Source organism: Elephas maximus, chromosome 6 (genome assembly GCF_024166365.1).
Source record: "Elephas maximus indicus isolate mEleMax1 chromosome 6, mEleMax1 primary haplotype, whole genome shotgun sequence".
NCBI lineage: Eukaryota > Metazoa > Chordata > Mammalia > Proboscidea > Elephantidae > Elephas > Elephas maximus.
The window spans coordinates 96,020,380-96,039,917 of record NC_064824.1 but is presented as its reverse complement, the minus strand read 5'-3'; the positions used below and the strand labels follow the sequence as shown (position 1 = coordinate 96,039,917).

The 19,538-nt window shown below is 40.5% G+C and overlaps 3 protein-coding genes across 3 annotated transcripts in view; 1 reads left to right on the top strand and 2 right to left on the bottom strand.

Moving 5' to 3' along the window:
• The window catches only part of PLCL1 (phospholipase C like 1 (inactive)), a 499,112-nt gene extending 496,708 nt beyond the window's left edge, over nt 1-2,404 (bottom strand). Inside the window, exon 1 of the mRNA XM_049888889.1 lies at nt 2,319-2,404. The gene's annotated coding sequence lies outside the window, so the exon portion shown is untranslated. The remainder of the gene's footprint in view (nt 1-2,318) is intronic.
• MARS2 (methionyl-tRNA synthetase 2, mitochondrial) lies at nt 2,333-5,523 on the bottom strand. The gene is made up of 2 exons (XM_049888899.1): nt 3,656-5,523; nt 2,333-2,421 (listed from the first exon to the last, which is right to left on the bottom strand). The coding sequence occupies exon 1, from the start codon at nt 5,467-5,469 to the stop codon at nt 3,688-3,690; it is 1,782 nt and encodes a 593-aa protein (XP_049744856.1). The 5' UTR covers nt 5,470-5,523; the 3' UTR covers nt 2,333-2,421; nt 3,656-3,687.
• A 12,624-nt stretch (nt 5,524-18,147) lies between these two features.
• Nucleotides 18,148-19,538, top strand: part of RFTN2 (raftlin family member 2) — a 96,664-nt gene continuing 95,273 nt past the window's right edge. The window contains exon 1 of the mRNA XM_049888904.1: nt 18,148-18,837. Coding sequence (XP_049744861.1) covers nt 18,699-18,837 — 139 coding nt within the window. The 5' untranslated portion in view covers nt 18,148-18,698. The remainder of the gene's footprint in view (nt 18,838-19,538) is intronic.

Sequence of the window (19,538 nt, the reverse complement as noted above, 5' to 3'; positions counted from 1 at the left end):
AATAAAGATCAAACACTACAGCAGCTCAACATAAAACAAAAATCCTCATAACTGGACCAATAAGCAACATCATAAATGGAGAAAATATTGTCAAGGATTTCATTTTACTTGGATCCACAATCAATGCCCATGGAAACAGCTGTCAAGAAATCAAACGACATACTGTATTGGGTAAATTTGCTGCCAAAGAGCTCTTTAAAGTGTTAAAAATCAAAGATGTCACTTTAAGGACTAAGGTGTGCCTGACCCTAAAAAAAAAAAAAAAAAATTTTTTTTTTTTTTAGACCCTAGCCATGGTATATTCAATTGCCTCATATGCATGCCAAAGCTGGACAATGAATAAGGAAGACCTAGGAAGAATTGAGGCCTTTGAATTATGGTGTTGGCAAAGAATATTGAATATACCAAATGAACAAATCTGTGTTGGAAAAAGTACAGCCAGAGTGCTCTTTAGAAGGGAGGATGGCAAGACTTCGTCTTATGTACTTTGGACATGTTATCAGGAAGGACAATCTCTGAAAAAGGATATCATGCTTGGTAAAGTACAGTGTCAGTGAAAAGAGGGAAGCCCTCAACAAGATGGACCGACACAGTGGCTACAGTGGGCTCAAACGTAGCAAGGACTGTGAGGAGGGTGCAGGGCCGGGCAGTACTTCATTCTGTCGTACATAGGGTCACTATGAGTCGGAGCTGACATGACAGCACCTAACAACAACAAGCCTATCCTTGATCTCCATATAGTCACAGTTCTTCATAAAGTTAGACTTCTGAGTTGCCTAACCTATGATGTTCACTTGTGGAATAGCCCTCTTGTATACAGTTGTGTCACTTAACATACACATTGCCCACAACTTCTTTCATGACTTCGTAGACAGGATGGGAATCTACTGAGCTGATATCTTGATAATACCCTCCTAATAGGATATCTCATGAAAACCTGATGTAGGCCATCTTTATCACCTCCTGCAACATTGCCTCCAGGAGATACTCCAAAATAAATACTTGCGAGCCTTAAGGATACTATTTTGGGGAAACTTCTTACTGGTCAAGGATTTACAAGATGCCAAATAAGTATTAACAGTTCTGAAACAGGGAGATTCTTTCTCAGAAGAACCCTAAATCCAGGGAATGCAATACTTGGCCAACTTCTCCCAGAAGCTGACCCCAGTGAAAGTCAATCACCCTACTTGGGAATAGAATTTCTTCCATCAAGGCCACCTTCAAAGTTTGGTGGCCAAGTGTCCAGTGATAGTATAGACAGTATGCTTATACAATTGTTATCCTTGAATAGCTACAGCAGGATAGGCCAAGGCGTCCACCAGTTTAAGAGCTCTACAGATTTATTATCTTCTCCCAGAAATGGTTAGGATGCCCACTCTTGGAAGCACTTGCACTCTGGTTTTAAGTTTTACCTATTTCCACTTGCCATTCTTAAACTGCTGGATCAAAACAAGCACATCAACTCAGTACCCACAAAATATCTGTTTTACCTCTTGTGCCTCCTATAGAGTCTAATGGGTTCTCAGAAGTCAGAACTTAGAACATTCTTCCACTCAAAATACCTTACCATAGTAATTTATACCCTATCTGGTACCCCTATTTCCTTGTGCCCTGTGGTACCACAAATACTCTGGTGGCCAGTTAAGTACCTTCACAAATGACACACTGCACAAACAGTACTCCATTAGTATCAACCTCTGGCAAACCAAGGTCCAGAGTACTGACCAGCAGTAGGCCACGGGAAGATCACTCAAGGGGAAAGATTACACAGTCTCTCTACCCATGGCCCATGACAGGAACCCTAAGACTGCTATACGGGCAATTCAAGGGGCAGAGGTTAACATCCCACTGGTTTTCCAACTCTGATTTTCCTTTATCTATGTAAACACATTCTATCTTTCACTAGTCTCTGCCATATCCAGGCCTAAAAGATACTACACTCCACCCTATCCCCCAGTAATCCACCCTAGTAATTTAAGCAAGTAATTGTAATATCTCACATGGAAAGCCCAGGATTCCATTATGAATAGGGAGGCTCTAAAGAAACATCTGTGGAAACTCCTCCACCTTTAGAATTCCTCCTAGCACTATTTTCCAAGCAATGGTAGGAACCTGTAGCTGAATGGTAGCACCTAGGATAAATGTGAGGGAACTAGTAACACAATAGCTTACTTCATAGAGAGTCCTCTCTGCTTCCTACCATACTTAGAATGCGTATTTCCAGGCAAGTTCTCATTTTAAACTTTGGCTGAGCCGTCCAGTCACCTATGAGATGTAACACTAGCTTACTGTGTTATAGTCATTGTATAAATTGATACCTTAACATCTTCTCTGTGATGTTCTCTTATGGAGTCTTGGAGAAATCACTAAATCCAGTTTGAAATTCCTGGAGCACTGATCATTTCCTCCCTTCACCATCACCTTCAACAAATGCAACAGAACAGGTCTGAATAAGGTACTTACAAACTTTTAAACTTTATTACTTAAAAGATAAAATTGGTAAAAACTTGAAAGTAAATGTATCTACAATTATAACTATTACACAATATTTCTATATTCTACATAGAGTAATTTTACTGGGTTATATAGAATATATTATAAATTCACAAAAAATCATAAGGTAAATTATGCATGTGAATAACAAAATTAAGACTGTAAGAGTGAAGAAAATATTGCCCTTTTGAGCTATTTACAGATTTTTTTTATCATACCTGTAACCTAATGTTATTGAAGCTTAAAATTTTTAAACATACCAAATACCTCAAGAGAGCTTTAAAGTTTTATCATAGATACTCAGACTTGATATATTTACTTGTTAGCTTACTAAACATTTAGTAGAGCAAACGTCATTTTTTAGTAGCCTGAAAAAAATGAGGACTCTGATTGGCTTTTTTATGGTGTTTCTGTTTTGCTTTCTGTTAAAAAAGCCGTGGTTGCAAGAAAAGCAATAAAAATTTAAAGATCTGCAAAATTAGAACCCAGAAAGTAATTCATTCTAAAACCTCAATGTTTAAATGTGTGAGACTAGAGCCATCTACTGGTTGAACTGTAATGTTACAGAACACAACCACTGAACTATTACAAAAAATTAGGGAGTCATGGTTGTAAGAATTAAAAGCATGGGATGAACATGGGCAGAAATCCTCTGGTATAGGACACTGGTTTTTAAAGTTTTAATAATAGAACATGTTTTAACTGGAGACCCAAATATATAACAAGAGATACTCTGGTAAAAGTTGAGGTAAGGGACCTAAAGCACAGCCTCCAACCCACACTCTCAATAAAAGGAGTCACTGCACTAATTTGCCTGAGAAGCAGACTAGGCCAATGAAAAAACAACCCACAAGAGGTAGTCTAGGCAAATATCATAATTGTAGTTTGGAAGGGGCACAATAAGGAGGAGTAGTATTTAACAACATCTCTAACCGATCTTCCCCCTGAAGACATCCGATCTTCCCCCTGAAGACATCCTAGAGACACTGGTGTGCAAAGGACAGTGGTTAATGCGCACAGGCCACTGAACTGGGGGGTAAGCACCTGAAAAGCTACAAACCTCTTTTCACAGGGACACAGCTTATGTGCTCACTTGATGCAACACTTTAAGAAAACACAAGCATAAGTTTCCTGAAAATGCAAAATATAAAAACACATTTACTTTTTTATCACAAGCCAATAAGAACTGAGTTTCTAGGTTCTGTGGGCTTTCACTAGCCAAGCCCTGGACTGGTCCAGTCTTGGAAACAAAAGCCCAGTTTCAGGTCCCAGCCTTCTCCCTTCAAAAGGGCAAGGATGTCCATAGAATCGAGGCAAGAAACGGAGCTCTGCAAGTCCCCTCTCTGTGGCAGAGACCCCCAGCCTGGACAGGAGTTTGTCAGCTAGAGTTGGGGTGACTGGCTGGAGCAAAGTTCCAAAGACTCGCAAACATTCCAAGGCCACATGAAGTACAGTACCCAACCAGGGAGCATCCACTGGGCTCTCCCAGTTCAACTTCCATGGTGCATGCCTCTGGACAAAGCCATTAGTCTGCCGAACACAGCTGGACACTGCCTCCAGAGCCTTATATATCTGAAAGTTATCATAGTGGTCTGCTACCTGCTTGGGCAAAGAGGCCACTGTGCTCACCAGAGCATAATCCTCTGCCTGAGCACGAACTGATGGCCCCACCAACCCTGACTTGCTGGGGAAGCAGTCAGTGCAGAAGGCTGGGTAAGTCCCAGAAGGATTTATTCTCTGGGCAGTGCATCGGTTCAAGAGACCTCCCAAGGCATCTGCCAGCTCGGAGTCCAGCAGCTTAACCACCTTTTCATCATAGTAGTCACAGTCCCAGTTGGGGACACCCTGCCGAAGAAGAAAGTAGCGGAAGCCATCCACAGTGTACCGTTCAAGGCAAGTCCTGGGATCCACCACATTGCCCAAGCTCTTGGACATCTTCTGGCCACAGACCGTCCAGTGGGAGTGGACACAGATGCGACGTGGAAGACTCATGCCAGCCCCTAAAAGGAGGGCAGGCCAATAAATGGCATGAAATTTGAGAATGTCTTTGCCTATTATATGACAGGTGACCGGCCACCAAGATTTGAACTCAGCATCCGGATAGCCGATTACAGTGAGGTAGTTGACCAAGGCATCCAGCCAAACATAGATGGTCTGTGAATCATCCCCAGGCACCGGGATGCCCCAGTGCAAGTGACTACTCCTGCGGGAGACGGACAGGTCGGGAAGCTCCTCCTCTAGCCACTGAAGGACTGTGCGATGGAACGGCTCGGGGGTGATGACCTGAGGGTCGTCCTGCAGCCACTGCCGGAGCGGCTCCCGGAACTGGGAAAGCCTGAAAATGTAGTTTTCTTCCTTGGTCCAGGACACCGGGTGCCCGCTCTCCAGAGACACCGGGCACGCATCCCCCGATGGGCCCTCCTGCTGGGTGATCTTGGCCTCAGGCAGGAAGCACTCGTCTGAGGCGCTGTACCAACCTTCATAAAGCCCTTTGTAGAGCAGACCCCGGGCCTTCAGCACCTCCCAGAAATGCTGCACAGCCAGCCGGTGCCGCGCCTCGGTAGTGCGGATGAAGTCGGAGGAGGCGATACCAGCCTGCCGGAAAAGCTGCTGGAACTGGGCAGAGACTCGGTCACACAGCTCGGCCGGGGCCAGGCCCGCGGCGGCTGCCGCCTGCTGGATCTTCAGGCCGTGCTCATCCGTGCCAGTGGAAAATCGGGTGGCGGCGGCACCGGGAACCCAGAGACGACGGTGGCGGCACAGGGCGTCCGTTAGTAGCGCTGAGTACAGGTGCCCTATGTGCGGCGCCGCGTTCACGTAGAAAATGGGCGTCGTGAAGTAAGCGCGCCCGTCGCGGACCTCGTCGCGGGCACCAAGAGGACACGAACCGTAGTACCGTGGGGCAGACTCCTGCAGGAGCGAGACCCTACCGGACCGGGTGCATCCTAGCAGCCGCAGGGCTGAAATACGCAGCATGCTGCTGGTCGGCCCACACCGGCTCAGAGCCGAAGCGCGCCAGAAGCACGTGTGAAGGGCGCATGCGCAGCCAGGGCCGCGCCGCAGCTTCCGGCCCGAAAGCCAATGAAGCCGGACGGAGCTCTGTGCTCTGTGGCTCCGCCCGCGCCTCCGCCCTCTGCGCTTTAACACGCCGGGGTGCCCTGTTCGTCCTTCGCCGTTAAAGTGGTCAATTGTGAGAATTCCCGGGAAAAATGGCTTAGAGGAACTGGATTTGAGAGAAACGATGGAAGAAGATATATTTTTAATTTTCTGTAACGTCTTGTATTTCCTGCTTTGGGTTGTAATTTTATATTTATGCGTCTGAAAATGTCTGGAGCCCAGTTGTCGCAATGGCTAGGAGCTCGGCTGCTAATCACAAGGTCAGCGGTTGGAATTCACCAGTCGCTCCTTGGAAACTCTCTGGGGTGGTTCTCCTCAGTCCTATAGGGTCCTTGTAGTCTGAATCCACTGGAGGACTACAGGTGTTTCTTCTTCTAGACTGAGCAGCTTGAGGACAAGAATTTTATAAATCAAGCATTTTTCAAACACCCTTAGTGGTTGGCACGTTGCAGGCCAGAGTATGCCTTCAGCAATTCAGAGGAAGGAACGGAGGGACCAACATAGGAGTCCGAAATGTTACCTCAATTTTAACTCACTATCTAGTGGGCACTCAAATCTGCAGAGGGCGAAAGAAAAGGACAAAGAAAATTACGTAGAGCATATCAGGGAGGAGAAACCCGTTGAACCCATTGCCATCCAGTCGATTCCGACTCATGGCGACCCTGTAGGATAGAGTAGAAACACCCCATAGAGTTTCCAAGGACCACCTGGTGGATTTGAACCATCGACTTTTTGGTTAGCAGCGGTAGCTCTTAACCACTACACCCCACCAGGGTTTCCAGGAAGGATAAGGGCTGTAAAAATAAGGGAACTCTTTTATCGTAGGTTTGTGATTTGGCCTCAGGCAGAAGGTATTCATCTTGGCAAAGATTATTGAAAACTGGAGGAATGTAGGAAGCCCTGGTGATGTAGTGGTTAAGAGTTACGTCTGCCAACCAAAAGGCTGGCAGTTCAAATCCACCAGATGCTCCTTGGAAACTCTATGGGGCAGTTCTAGTCTGTCCTATAGGGTCACTGTGATTTAGAATCAGCTCAACAGCAACGGGTTTGATTTTTGTTTGGGAGGAATGTAATACAGTATGTTGTCACTGTGCATATATGGTAGGCTCAATCTTCAAATTTATTGCTCAAAAGTCGTTGTTAATTTTCTTTTTAAATAGTCTTAACTTCTAGAACGATGTTTTTCACATTTACTTTTAGTAAAGAATCCTAGCTTTTGTGGTGGAGGGAAGGCCAACATTGAGTTAATACTAATCCTCGTTTCATGACAGATTCTGATCTTTGGCCTATGCCTGGCCATTTTTTTTTTTTTCATTTAATTTAATAAATATATTCACTTAATAATAAGATTAATACCTGTGAACCCACCTATTAGCCTGAGAACTAGAAGTGATTCTCAGAGTGTGGTCTCCAGAACAGCAGCGCCTGGGACCTTGTTGGAAATGCAGACTTTTAGGCCCTATGTCAGACCTACTGATTGAGTAACTCTGGAGAGAAAGCCCAACAACCTAGGCTTTAACGAGCTCTCCAGGCCATTATGATGCATGCTAAAGTTTGAGAACCACTAAACTAGAAGATTATCAGTGACTTAGGTCTGGATGCTCCTTTTCTATCTTGTATCCCTGTCTTCCTCCAGAGGTAACCACTGTTCTGAGTTTTGTATTTTTGCTTCTGCGTTATATACATGTATGTATGTGTGTGTATGTATATATATATATGACCCACTGCTGTAAAGTCAATTCCAACTCTTGGCAACTCCATAGTTTCCAAGGCTGTAAATCTCCATGGAAGCAGACTGCCACATCTTTCTCCAGGCAGAGCCACTAGTGGTTTCTAACCAAAGACCTTAGCAATGGATCACTTTAACCACTGTGCCACCAGGGCTCTTTTATATATATATATATATATATATATATATATATATATATATATATATATACATATATATATACATATATATATACATATATATATACATATATATACATATATATATACATATATATATACATATATATATACATATATACATATATATACATATATATGTATATATATATGTATAAGTAAGTAGGATCTGACTTCTGTGGTGATATGAAAGGTAGGTAGACCAAAGTCTCTATAGGAAAGGTACAGGTAAAATAAATATCCTCTGGTTAGTCAGTTGATGTGCTGTACTTGATCCAGAAGTTTAAGAGGCAAGTGAAGGACAGGTAAAACTTAGAACTGGAGAGTATGCACAGCACCCTTCAAAACTGGGAGACAAATTGAGGCTAAGTGTCTGAGTAACCAGGTTCTACAGCAATCCTAACCCTTTTTTTTTTTTTTCCTTTTCTAGTCAGTCAATATTGCAGCATACAAACATGCTGGTTTTCTCCCATCTTAAAAAAAAAAAAACTCAACCCCCCACTACTGCTTCATTCCCCCCCCCCCTTTCTTTTACAGCAGAACTCCTTCAAAGAAATGTCTGTTGATGCACATTTGGGTGGATTCAAGTTTTTTAGGAACAGTACTACTATTAACATTCATGTGTGTGTATCCTGGTACCTATGTAATAAAGTTTCTCTTGGGTATATACCTAGGAGTGAAATTACTGGATTATAGACAATGTGAATGTTCAGTTTCACAAGGAAATGCCCACTTGTTTTCCAATATGGTTAAACAAATTTACATGCCCATCAGCAACATACCCTTGAAAAGGCCTCTCCAATATTTGGTGTTGTCCATCTTCTTGATTTTTCATCAGTCAAATGGGTGTAGAATGTTATCTCACTAATGTTCATAGTGCATTCACAATAGCCAAAAGGTGAAAACAACCCAAATGTCCATCATGATGAATGGATAAACAAAATGTGGTTTATTACAAAATAATGGAATTATTATTCAGCCACCAAAAGGAATGAAGTACTGATATATTGCTACAACATGGAAACTAGACACAAAAGGCCATATATTGTATGCTTCCATGTGTATGAAATGTTCAGAATAGGTGAATTTATAGAGACAGAAAGCAGATTAGTGGTTGCCAGGGGATATGCAAGAGGGAGAATGGGGAATGACTGTTTAATGGGTACCTGGCTACTTTCAAACCCGTTATTGCCTTTGAATCAATCCTGACTCATAGTAACCCTATAATTGCCCTGTAGGGTCGCTATGATTTGGAACCGACTGAACAGCAACGGGTTTGGTATAGGGTTTCCAAGACTGTGAGAATTGACAGGACATCAGTGGATTTGGTTTGGTTTTGGTAATCTTTACAGAAGCAAACTGCCACGTCTTTCTCCCGTGGAGTTGCTGGTATGTTCAAACCACTGACCTTTCAGTTAGCAGCTGAGTACTTAACCACTGCGCCACCAGGCCTCCTTGGTTACCTTTAGGGGTGAGAAAAAATTCTGGAACTAGGTAGTAGTGATGATTGTACAACGTTGTGAATGTACTTAATGCTGCTGAATTGTATACTTTAAATGCTTAAAATGACAAATTGTATGTTATATATATGTGTTAGTCATCTAGTGCTGCTGTAACAGAAATACCACAAGTGAATAGTTTCAACAAAGAGAAATTTGTTTTCTCACAGTGTAGTTGGCTAGAAGTCCAAATTCAGGGCATCAGCTCCAGGGGAAGGCTTTCACTCTCTGTTGGCTCTGGAAGAAGGTCTTTCTTGTCAATCTTCCCCTGGACTAGTTGCTTCTCTCTGCAGGAACCCCTGGTTTAAAGGACATGCTCTGCTCCCAGTGCTTCATTCTTGGTGGTATTAGGTCCCCACTCTCTGGTTGCTTCCCTTTCCTTTTTATCTCTTGAGGATCAGGAATGTGACCTAGGTAAAGGTGTTACAATTCCACTCTAATAGTCTTTAACGTAAAATTACAATCACAAAATGGAGGACGACCACACAATATGGGAAATCAAGGCCCAGCCAAATTGATACACACATTTGGAGGGGGAGGGCAATAATTCAATCCAGGACAATGTATTTAACCACAATTTTTTTTACAAAGTTATCTTTGATTTGCCTTTCCCTGGTCACAAGTGAAGTTTAGCATCTCTTCATATATTTATTAGCTATATGTGTTTCTTTGCCTATAAAAGTGCCTACTTATATTTTGTCTAATAAATCTATTAAAGGTTTAATATGCAGAATATATAAAGAACTCCTACAACTCAACAACAAAAAGACGAACAACACCATTAAAAAGTGGGCAAAGGACTTAACTAGACGCTTCTCCAAAGAAGATACAGAAATAGCCAATAGAAATGGCCAATAATCTCAGGGACCATCTAGCTCAATTGGCATGACAGAGTTTATAAAGAATATGTTCTGCATTCTACTTTGGTGAGTAGCGTCTGGGGTCTTAAAAGCCCTTGAGCAGCCATCTAGGATACTCCACTGGTCTCAGACCTTCAGGAGCAAGGAATAATGAAGAAAACTAAAGACACAAGGGAAAGATTAGTCTGAAGGACTAATGAACCACATCTATCACAGCCTCCGCCAGACTGAGTCCAGTACAACGAGATGGTGACTGCTCTGACAGGGATCACAATAGAGGGTACTGAACAGAGCTGGAGAAAAATGTAGAACAAAATTCTAACTCAAAAAGAAAGACCAGACTTTCTGGCCTGATAGATAGTGGAGAAACCCTGAGAGTATGGACCGCAGACACCCTTTCAGCTCAGTAATGAGGCCACTCCTGAGGTTCACACTTCAGCCACGAGTTGAACAGACCCATGGAACAAAGCAAGACTAAAGGGCACACCAGCCCTGAGGCAGAGACTGGAAGGTAAGAGGGAACAGGAAAGCTGGTAATAGGGAACCCAGGGTTCAAAGGGAGAGTGTTGATATGTGCGGTTGTTAACCAGTGTCGCACAACAATGTGTGTATTGTTTGATGAGAAACTAGTTCTATAAACCTTCATCTAAAGTTCAATAAAAAAATTTAGAAAAAAAGAAATGGCCAATAAGCACATGAAAAGATACTCAACATCATTAGTCACTCTAAAACCAAAACCAAACCCATTGCCATCGAGTTGATTCTGACTCACAGTGACCCTATAGGACAGAGTAGAACTACCCCATAGAGTTTCTAAGGAGCTCCTGATGGATTGGAGCTGCTGACCTTTTAGTTAGCAGCCGTAGCACTTAACCACTATGCCATCAGTGTTTCCCATTAGTCGTTAGGGAAATGCAAATCAAAACCACAATTAGATACCACTTCACACCAATTATTATTGCTGTTATGTGCCTTCAAGTCAATTCCAACTCATAGCAACCATATAGGACAGAGTAGAACTGCCCCATAGGGTTTCCTAGGCTGTAATCTTTATGGGAGCTGATCACCAGGTCTTACCTCCCGCAGCTAGTGGGCTCATACCACCAACCCTTAATTGTGAAAGGGCTCCTTTCACACCTAATAGATGGCTATAATAAAATTGGAAAATAACGAGGGTTGGTGAGGATGTAGAGAAATTGGAACCCTCCTCCATTGTAGTAGCAATATAAAATGGTGCCACTGCTGTAGAAACGTTTGGTGGTTCCTCAAAAAGTTAAACAAAGAGTTACCATATGACCCACATTTCCACTCCTAGGTAGATGCCCAAAAAACTTGAACTCAGGGACTCAGATACTTGTTTACCAATGTTCATTGCAGCATTATTCACAACAACCAAAACATGGAAACAACCCAAGTGACCCACAACAGATGAATGGATAAACAAAATGTGGTATGTCTGTACAGTAGACTATTGTTGTTGTTAGGTGCTGTCTAGTCAGTTCTGACTCATAGCAACCCTATAGGATAGAGTAGAACTGCCCCCATAGGGTTTTCAAGAAGCAGCTGGTGGATTTGAACTCTGCAGTTCTGCACCTTTTGGTTAGTAGCCAAGCTGTTAAACACTGCACCACTAGGACTCCAGTAGAATATTATTCAACCATAAATATTCTGATACATGCTACAACATGAATGAACCTCAAAAAACATTATGCTACCCACCTGGATCAAAGGAGAATGAAGAATACCAAGGTCACAGGACAACTATGAGCCCAAGAGACAGAAAGGGCCACATGAACTAGAGACTTACATCATCCTGAGACCAGAAGAACTAGATGGTGTCCGGCCACAACTGATGACTGCCCTGAGAGGGAGCACAACAGAGAACCCCTGAGGGAGCAGGAGATCAGTGGGATGCAGACCCGAAATTCTCATAAAAAGACCAGACTTAATGGTCTGACTGAGACTAGAGGAATCCCGGCGGTCATGGTCCCCAAACCTTCTGTTGGCCCAGGACAGGAACTATTCCCGAAGACAACTCATCAGACATGGAAGGGACTGGACAATGGGTTGGTGAGAGATGTTGATGAAGAGTGAGCTACTTGTATCAGGTGGACACTTGAGACTGTGTTGGCATCTCCTGTCTGGAGGGGAGATGGGAGGGTAGAGAGGATTAGAAACTGGCAAAATTGTTATGAAAGGAGAGACCGGAAGGGCTGACTCATTAGGGGGAGAGTAAGTGGGAGTATGGAGTAAGGTGTATATAAGCTTATACGTGACAGACTGACTTGATTTGTAAACGTTCACTTAAAGCTCAATAAAAATTATTAAAAAAAAAAAACATTATGCTAAGTGAAATAAGCCAGGCACAAAAGAACAAATATTGTATGATTCCACTTATATGAAATATCTCTGGAATAGTCAAGTTTGTAGACACAGAAAATAGATCAGAGGTTATCAGGGGCTAGGGGGAGAAAGAAATAGGGAATTTTTGCTTAATGGGCACAAAGTTTCTGTTTGGAGTGATGAAAAAATTTGGAAATGGAGTGGTGACTGCACAGCAATGTGGATATAATTAATGCCACTACATTGTACACTTAAAATGGTGAAAATGATAAATTTTATGTTGGATTATTTTACCACAATAAAAAATTTTTTTAAACTAAAACTTTGGAGATGTTAAAAAAAAAAAATGTGTAAGGTCAGAGAATTTAATCCCGTAACAATGAAAATAATATGCATCAGAAGAAAAGGAAATTGTTGATAATTGTGGCTCAGAAAGTGAGATTGAGTTAAGTTACAAGATGTGTGCAGCACGTTTGGACTAATTTTTTTTCCCATTCTTGCTTTTCAGCTCCCAGCAAATAGTAAAGGCTAATAAATATCCTCCCACCATTTCCTTCTTAAAAGTAAGGACCCTTATTAATTATCTTAAGTTTATTTAATAAAGTGACTATAAGAAAAAAAAAAACCTGTTGCCGTAGAGTCAATTCTGACTCATAGCAGCACTACGGGACAGGGTAGAACCGCCCCTTAGGATTTCCAAAGAGTGGCTAGTGGATTCAAACTGCTGGCCTTTTGGTTAGCAGCCATAGCTTTTAACCGTTGCTTAACCACTTAACCAGGGCTTTAGAGACTCAAAAATACCAAAAGTACATGCTTAAATTTTTTCACAAAATTTTTGGTTTTCTTTTTCTAGGTGGCCCTAATTTAGAGGCCGTAAGCATAGTGGTTACGGGCATGGTCAATACTGCCAGACTGCTGAGTTCAAATATGGACTTTGCTACTTACTGGTTGTGTGACCTTCACCAAATTATTTAACTTCTTTGTGCATCTGATCCCTCATATGTGAAGTTGACATGATGATAATAGTACCTACCTAAGGAGTCTTTGCAAGGACTAAACAAATCCATATACGTAAGTACTGAGAAGAGCAACTGGTATATCATAAGTTTTTATTATAATTTTTCTTCCATGAAAGCTTGGACAGGATAATGAGAAACAATAGAAGATTTGGAATGAGAGTTACACAGACCAAATGTGTACCTGTGGGTAAGTCTAAGCCTTAGTCACCTCTCTTTAAAAGAAATAATAATGATACTAAAAGATTAAAGATAATAATGTAGGGAACATGTATAGTTCCTGATATACTAGTATCCACCCCCTTTACTAGTTTGTCAGTTCTGAAGAGTTTAAACTGTTGTTTTTTCATCTCTGTATCCCCTGTGGCCTTACGTATATAGTAGGCACTCAGTAAATACTTGTTTTCTTGCTGAATTTACTTCCTTGAGCAAGGCCACATAAAATAGATTGAATTTAAAAGTTACTATTATGCAAAGGTTTGTCTCCGTAGGGAATGAATTGGATGATACATAATTATCTCTTAGGTAATTGTGGTGAACTCAGGTAAGGTGATCCAAACTTGTGTAGTAACTCTCAGAATAGTATGCTAGCAATTATAGGGAATATCTTCATAAGATCATTCATTCATTCAGAGACTGAGTGAGCCCATACTAGAGCATGAACAAGAATTTGGCCATACATCTCCAGGTGCATACCAGCCTGCACTTGGGGAGACCCCAATTACAGTCAGAACTGTTTATTGGCTAAAGAGAGCTGAAAAAAACAAACAAATGAAACCCACTGTCATCAAATCAATTCTGACTCCTAGCAATCCTGTAGGACAGTAGAACTGCACCATAGGGTTTCCATGGCGGTAAATCTTTATGGAAGCAGACTGTCACATCTTTTTCCCTCCAAGTGGCTGATGGATTCATACTATCAACCGTTTGGTTAGTAGCCAAGCACATTAGCCACTGCACCACCAGGGATCCTGCTAAATAGATGAAAACTGCCCCTGAAATCCACCATTGGCAACAAACAAGTATATTTTGATAGAAGAAAAATTACTGATGATAGAAAACATTTATTCCAAAAATTTATACTTATTACTGTAAGTCCTCAACATATACAAGTCTGGGGAAACATAATTGGTAAAAGATTATGAAAACAAACGTGGCTGTATCAATTGGGTATCAAGATGGGAGACAGCATCTTACCCTTTATATTGCAACAATTTCCAGATGGAAAAAAGTTAAGGGATTTTTTAAAAAGCTTTAAAAAATAGAACATTTGTTTTAAAAGGAGAAATATACTATATGAAAAAAATGTAAATTATTCTTAACGGCAAGGTGGAGAGGTGAAAATTCTGTGAGTAAAAGTTGTTATATAAAAATGTACAGGCATTAAAGGAAGGCAATAGAATGGGATAAATACATGTGATAACCAACAAAAGTTTACTGTGCAAAATGAAGTTTTAAAGGAAAAAGTATAAAATATCTTTAAAAGCTTTATGGACAACTACATGTTTATATAAATAATATGAATATGTTATTTAGTTATTAGAATGCATTTTCTCTGCTAATTACTTTCTGATTTCCTTAAATGTAAACTGTTCCCTTTAACCATTTATAAAGTATAATCTAAATATTTAGGAAATAATCCAAATTGTGTAAAAGTAATCAGTGTTACTTGTTATGCCTTATATTAATACAATGAAATCCTATATAAGTGTGAAAATAGCGGGAATTGTATCATATTGACACACGGAAATGTATTTCTGAAATATTGTTACAGGTCAAATAAAATTTTATTTTCTTGGATTTTAGAGAGAAAAAAATACCTATTTAGAGGTCGGTCTGTGAATTAATGAAATTGTTGAGATACTTTAAAGAAATTATTTAAGGACTTACTGATGCATCACATAATACGTTCATTCATTAAGTCAGTCATCAGCTCTCAACTGAACTATTACAGTAACCTGCTGTCTGGTCTCCCTCCACTCTTGTTCCTGTTAAAACCATCCTCCTCAAAGCAGGCAGAGACCCATCCAAAATGCAAACTGATGTTACTCACCTGCTTCAAACTCCTACTTGACTCCTTGTTATCTACATAGTAAAGTCCAAATTCCCTTTGGCATACAAGGCCCATTACAACTTGGTTCTTGCCTCCCTTACAGCTTAGCTTTTTTTTAACATTTGTCCCAATAATTCCGAACTGCTACATGTTCCCTAGATATGCCATACTGTTTCATGACTTTGCTCATGCTTTTCTCTCCACCTGGCACATACTTCCTTCCTTTCTTTATCTATCTTACACATACTTATTCTGCAAGACAGCTCAGATATCCTCTAAGAACTTTTCTCTAAACCTTAACCTGAGTTAGAGACCCCTCTTTGGGTTTCTATAGTATCCTATGCATACTTCTATCTCAGCAGTTCCAAATTATATTGAAATTATCTGTTTATAAGTCTATCTTCCCCCCATTAAACCACAAGTTTCTTTAGAGCAGAGGCCACGTTTTATCATCTTTGTGTATACAACACCTCCATCAGTGCCTGGAATATGTTGTTCGGTGCCGTTGAGTTGATTCCAATTTATAACGACCCTATGTACAAAAGAAGGAAACACTGCCCAGTCCTGCACCATCCTCACAATCATTGCTATGCTTGAGCACATCGTTGCAGCGGCTGTGTCAGTCCATCTCATTGAGGGTCTTCGTGTCTTTTGCTGACCCTCTACTTTAACAAGCATGATGTCCTTCTCCAGGGATTGGGTGCTCCTGATAACGTCCAAAGTATGTAAGATGAAGTCTCTCCATCCTCACTTCTAAGAAGCACTCTGGCTGTACTTCTTCCCAGAAAGATTTGTTCATTCTTCTGGCAGTCCAGAGAATATTGAGTATTCCTCACCAACACTGTAATTCAAAGGCATCAATTCTTCTCTGGTCTTCCTTATTCACTGTCCAGCTTTGGCATGCATATGAAGAGATTGAAAATAGCATGACTTGGGTCAGGCACACCTTAAAGGGACATCTGTGCTTAAAAGAGGTCTTTGGCAGCAGATTTGCCCAGTCAATATGTCATTTGATTTCTTGACTGCAGCTTCCATGGGCATTGATTGTGAATCCAAGTAAAATTAAATTCTTTACAGCTTCAATATTTTCTACGTTTATCGTGATGCTGCTTATTGGTCCAGTTGTATTTTTGTCTTTTTATGTTGAGGTGTAATCCATACTGAAGGTTGTAGTCTTTGATCTTCATCAGTAAGTGCTTCAAGCCCTCTTTGCTTTTAGGAATCAAAGTTTTGTCGTCTGCATATTGCAAGTTGTTAATGAATCTTCTTCCAATCTTGATGCTGTGTAGTAGGCACTTAATAAATATAATGGGTACTTAATAATCTTCCGGGCACGTTAACAGGTAGTAGTGAACTTCAAAGATTTTATTTCTGCCGTCTAGGAGTTCACAGCCCATCCTACAAAAGAGGATGTGAAAAATGACAGACACAAAAGCACTGTGAATAATCAAATGAGTCACACTGGGTCAGAGTCTGCTGTCTTTCTAGCCAGATTTACCCAGAAGCTGCTTACACCATGCTCATCTTTGAGCATGAAGGAGAAAAGGAATTTTTCTCTATTAAAAACACTTTTAAGAAGTAAACCATCATAAGACAAGTGGACAGAAGAAAGAGGCCAGCGGTCAGAGTGATCTACAAACTAAATAGTCCACTTCCCTTTTGAGAGTTTTCATATGCATCCTGCGTTATGATTGAAAAATCTTTTCAAGCCTCTGTTACCTAGAATCTGAAATGTGATCAGAGCTCATTTTGTAAATAATGGGAGTGGTGGTAGAATCACTTCCTTCCTATTACTACTCCCAACCCTGTTTTATAATATATGCACATAAACACATTTATTTTGTGCAATTGGCCAGGCATTGTGTTAAGGGTTCTACAAAGATTATCCCATTCAACACTCATAGCAAGCCTATGAAATAAGTACTATTATTAGCTCAATTTTATGGAGGAGAAAATTAAAACTTGAAGAAGTCAAGTAACTTGCCCAAGGCTGAGTCTCTAGTGGGTAGTAGAAGCAAGATTGGAACCCAATTTTGACGAGTGTACCGTACTTCCTATAAACGGTAAAACGTAGTAAACACTCATTACAACTGGTCCATTTTAAATTGTTCTTGACCTCAGGAGCCCCGGTGACGCAGTGGTTAAGCATTCAGCTATTAACCAAAAGATCAGCAGTTGGAATCCACCAGCCACTCCTTGGAAGTCCTGTGGTCCTACCCTGTCCTATAGGGTCACTATGAGTCAGAATCGACTCTACAGCAACGGGTTTGGTTTTTTGGGGGGTTTTTTTTGTTTGTTTGTTTTGACTTCAGGTGAATGGCAATGTATACAGTTGAAAAAAATAAAATTGTCTGTTTTTTCGTTAAGGATACTTTGGGATCTGTAGTAGTGTTATATGAGTTTCTGTCATAAACCTTTGAATAGTAGAGAGCTTTAAACTATTTTAAGAATGTTGGCAAAACAAATTAACCATATAATAATCTCCTCCTTGCAATTAAATTAAGTCTTTTTATTAAAATCTTTTAATATAAATTTTTTATACTTGGCTATTTTAAGCAGCATATGATTTTTCCAGTAAAAAGAACCTTCATGTGGAAAGAAGTTTCAAAAGTGCTACCCAATGACTAAAGTGCTTTTTATTTTTTTACTTTACTATTCTCCTGTTATACTTCAAAAACAGTTTCCCCTTAAGGCTGACTTCCTTTCTAGAAATTATTTTTGTTTCCAATCATGTTGAGAATCATTTTTTTTCATTCCTTCACTCTGATCAGGACTCTCTCTCTCTCTCTTTTTCTCCCCGCCCCCCCCGTGTGTGTGTGTGTGTGTGTGTGTGTGTGTGTGTGTGTGTGTGTGTGTGTCCTTTTGCTTTCTTGGTAGTAGCAGAGAAAAAGGAGTGTGGGCACAGGAAAGAGGGAGGAGAAAAAAACAGAAAGAGGATTGTATGCCACTGTGTCTGAATATATCTTCTACTGGTGGATAATTACGTCCAAGTTGCACTTTTGCCTTTTTATTTCCGTTTTTGGACACCTCTTTCTCACCCAGCCAACTGGGATAGACAAAGCATTGTTGGTGCCCTAAGCGACAGAACTCTGGTAGGGGGCTGGCTGTAAATTGACGTGGCATGGAAATTCTCTGCTAAATTGTAGCAGCTTGCATGTTTCTCTAAAATCAAGCCCAGTCTCCCAGAGCTGCAGCTCCATCATGGGTTCAACGACTTTACAGAAAAATGGATAGAAAAAGTCTTCAGCTCTTTTTTTTGGACCCAAAAGTTTTCTTTTTGGGTATTTATGCTTCAGCTGAAAACCAAATCAAAGCAGTTAAGTCTGTAACTTTCTTTTTGCAGCTTAAACAACAGAATTTGCTGCTCTCCCTCCCCTTTCCTGCAATTTAATTCCTTACAGATTTTGCCATGGGGTGCGGACTTAGAAAGCTAGAAGACCCTGATGATAGCAGTCCTGGAAAAATATTTTCTACCCTGAAGAGACCGCAAGTGGAAACAAAGACAGAATTTGCTTACGAATATGTATTGCTGGACTTTACTTTACAAGGTACTTTTTGCTTTTATTTTATTTGTTAAAGGAAATGTTTCAAAGATAAGAGACTACTAATATTTTTTTAATTGTGAATTTTAAGGCTGTTTTTCGCAATCAGATTGTATAATTAATCTAACAACAATCCTTTGTTCCTCAATTATATCTTGAAAGATTTTTTGTTCTGTTTTGTTTGCTTTGTTTTTGTAACAGGGCTCATAGTACTCTATAAAATTAGAAAAACTGCTTGAAAATATTTCTTTCATTTTCAAGTGAAATACAAAGGTACACGAAAAATGTTCCCTTTCCAGGTCACAGCCATAGCGTTAATGACAGTTTGTGTTTTGAAAAAGGTCTAAAAGGCACAAGAACGTAGCATGTAGGAAATATTATTGAATCTTGTGAAAGATTGTTTGCTAAGACAATCTGAGGTTCCCAAGTATGCTAATTTTTGTAAGTGTGCTAATCATTTGATATTTTTGTCCAAACCAAACTTGAAGTTTGAAATAGAGTTAAAAAGAAAAAAAAAAAAAAGTTAGGCTTCTGTAAGACACTTCCTTTGCTCGGTGCCCTGTCTCTAACAGAGAAACTCCCTGTCCCAGAAAGTTGGAAACACAAATAAACAAGCCCAGATGGCAGCTCTGTGGAAGGATCAGAGGCAGCTCGACTTCACAGATACTTTGCCTCTCTTCTTTTGGAAACTTTAGAACACTGTACAA

Bases quoted from the DNA above. Each gene is read 5' to 3' on its own strand.
- MARS2 (XM_049888899.1), bottom strand. From the start codon at position 5,469: ATGCTGCGTATTTCAGCCCTGCGGCTGCTAGGATGCACCCGGTCCGGT.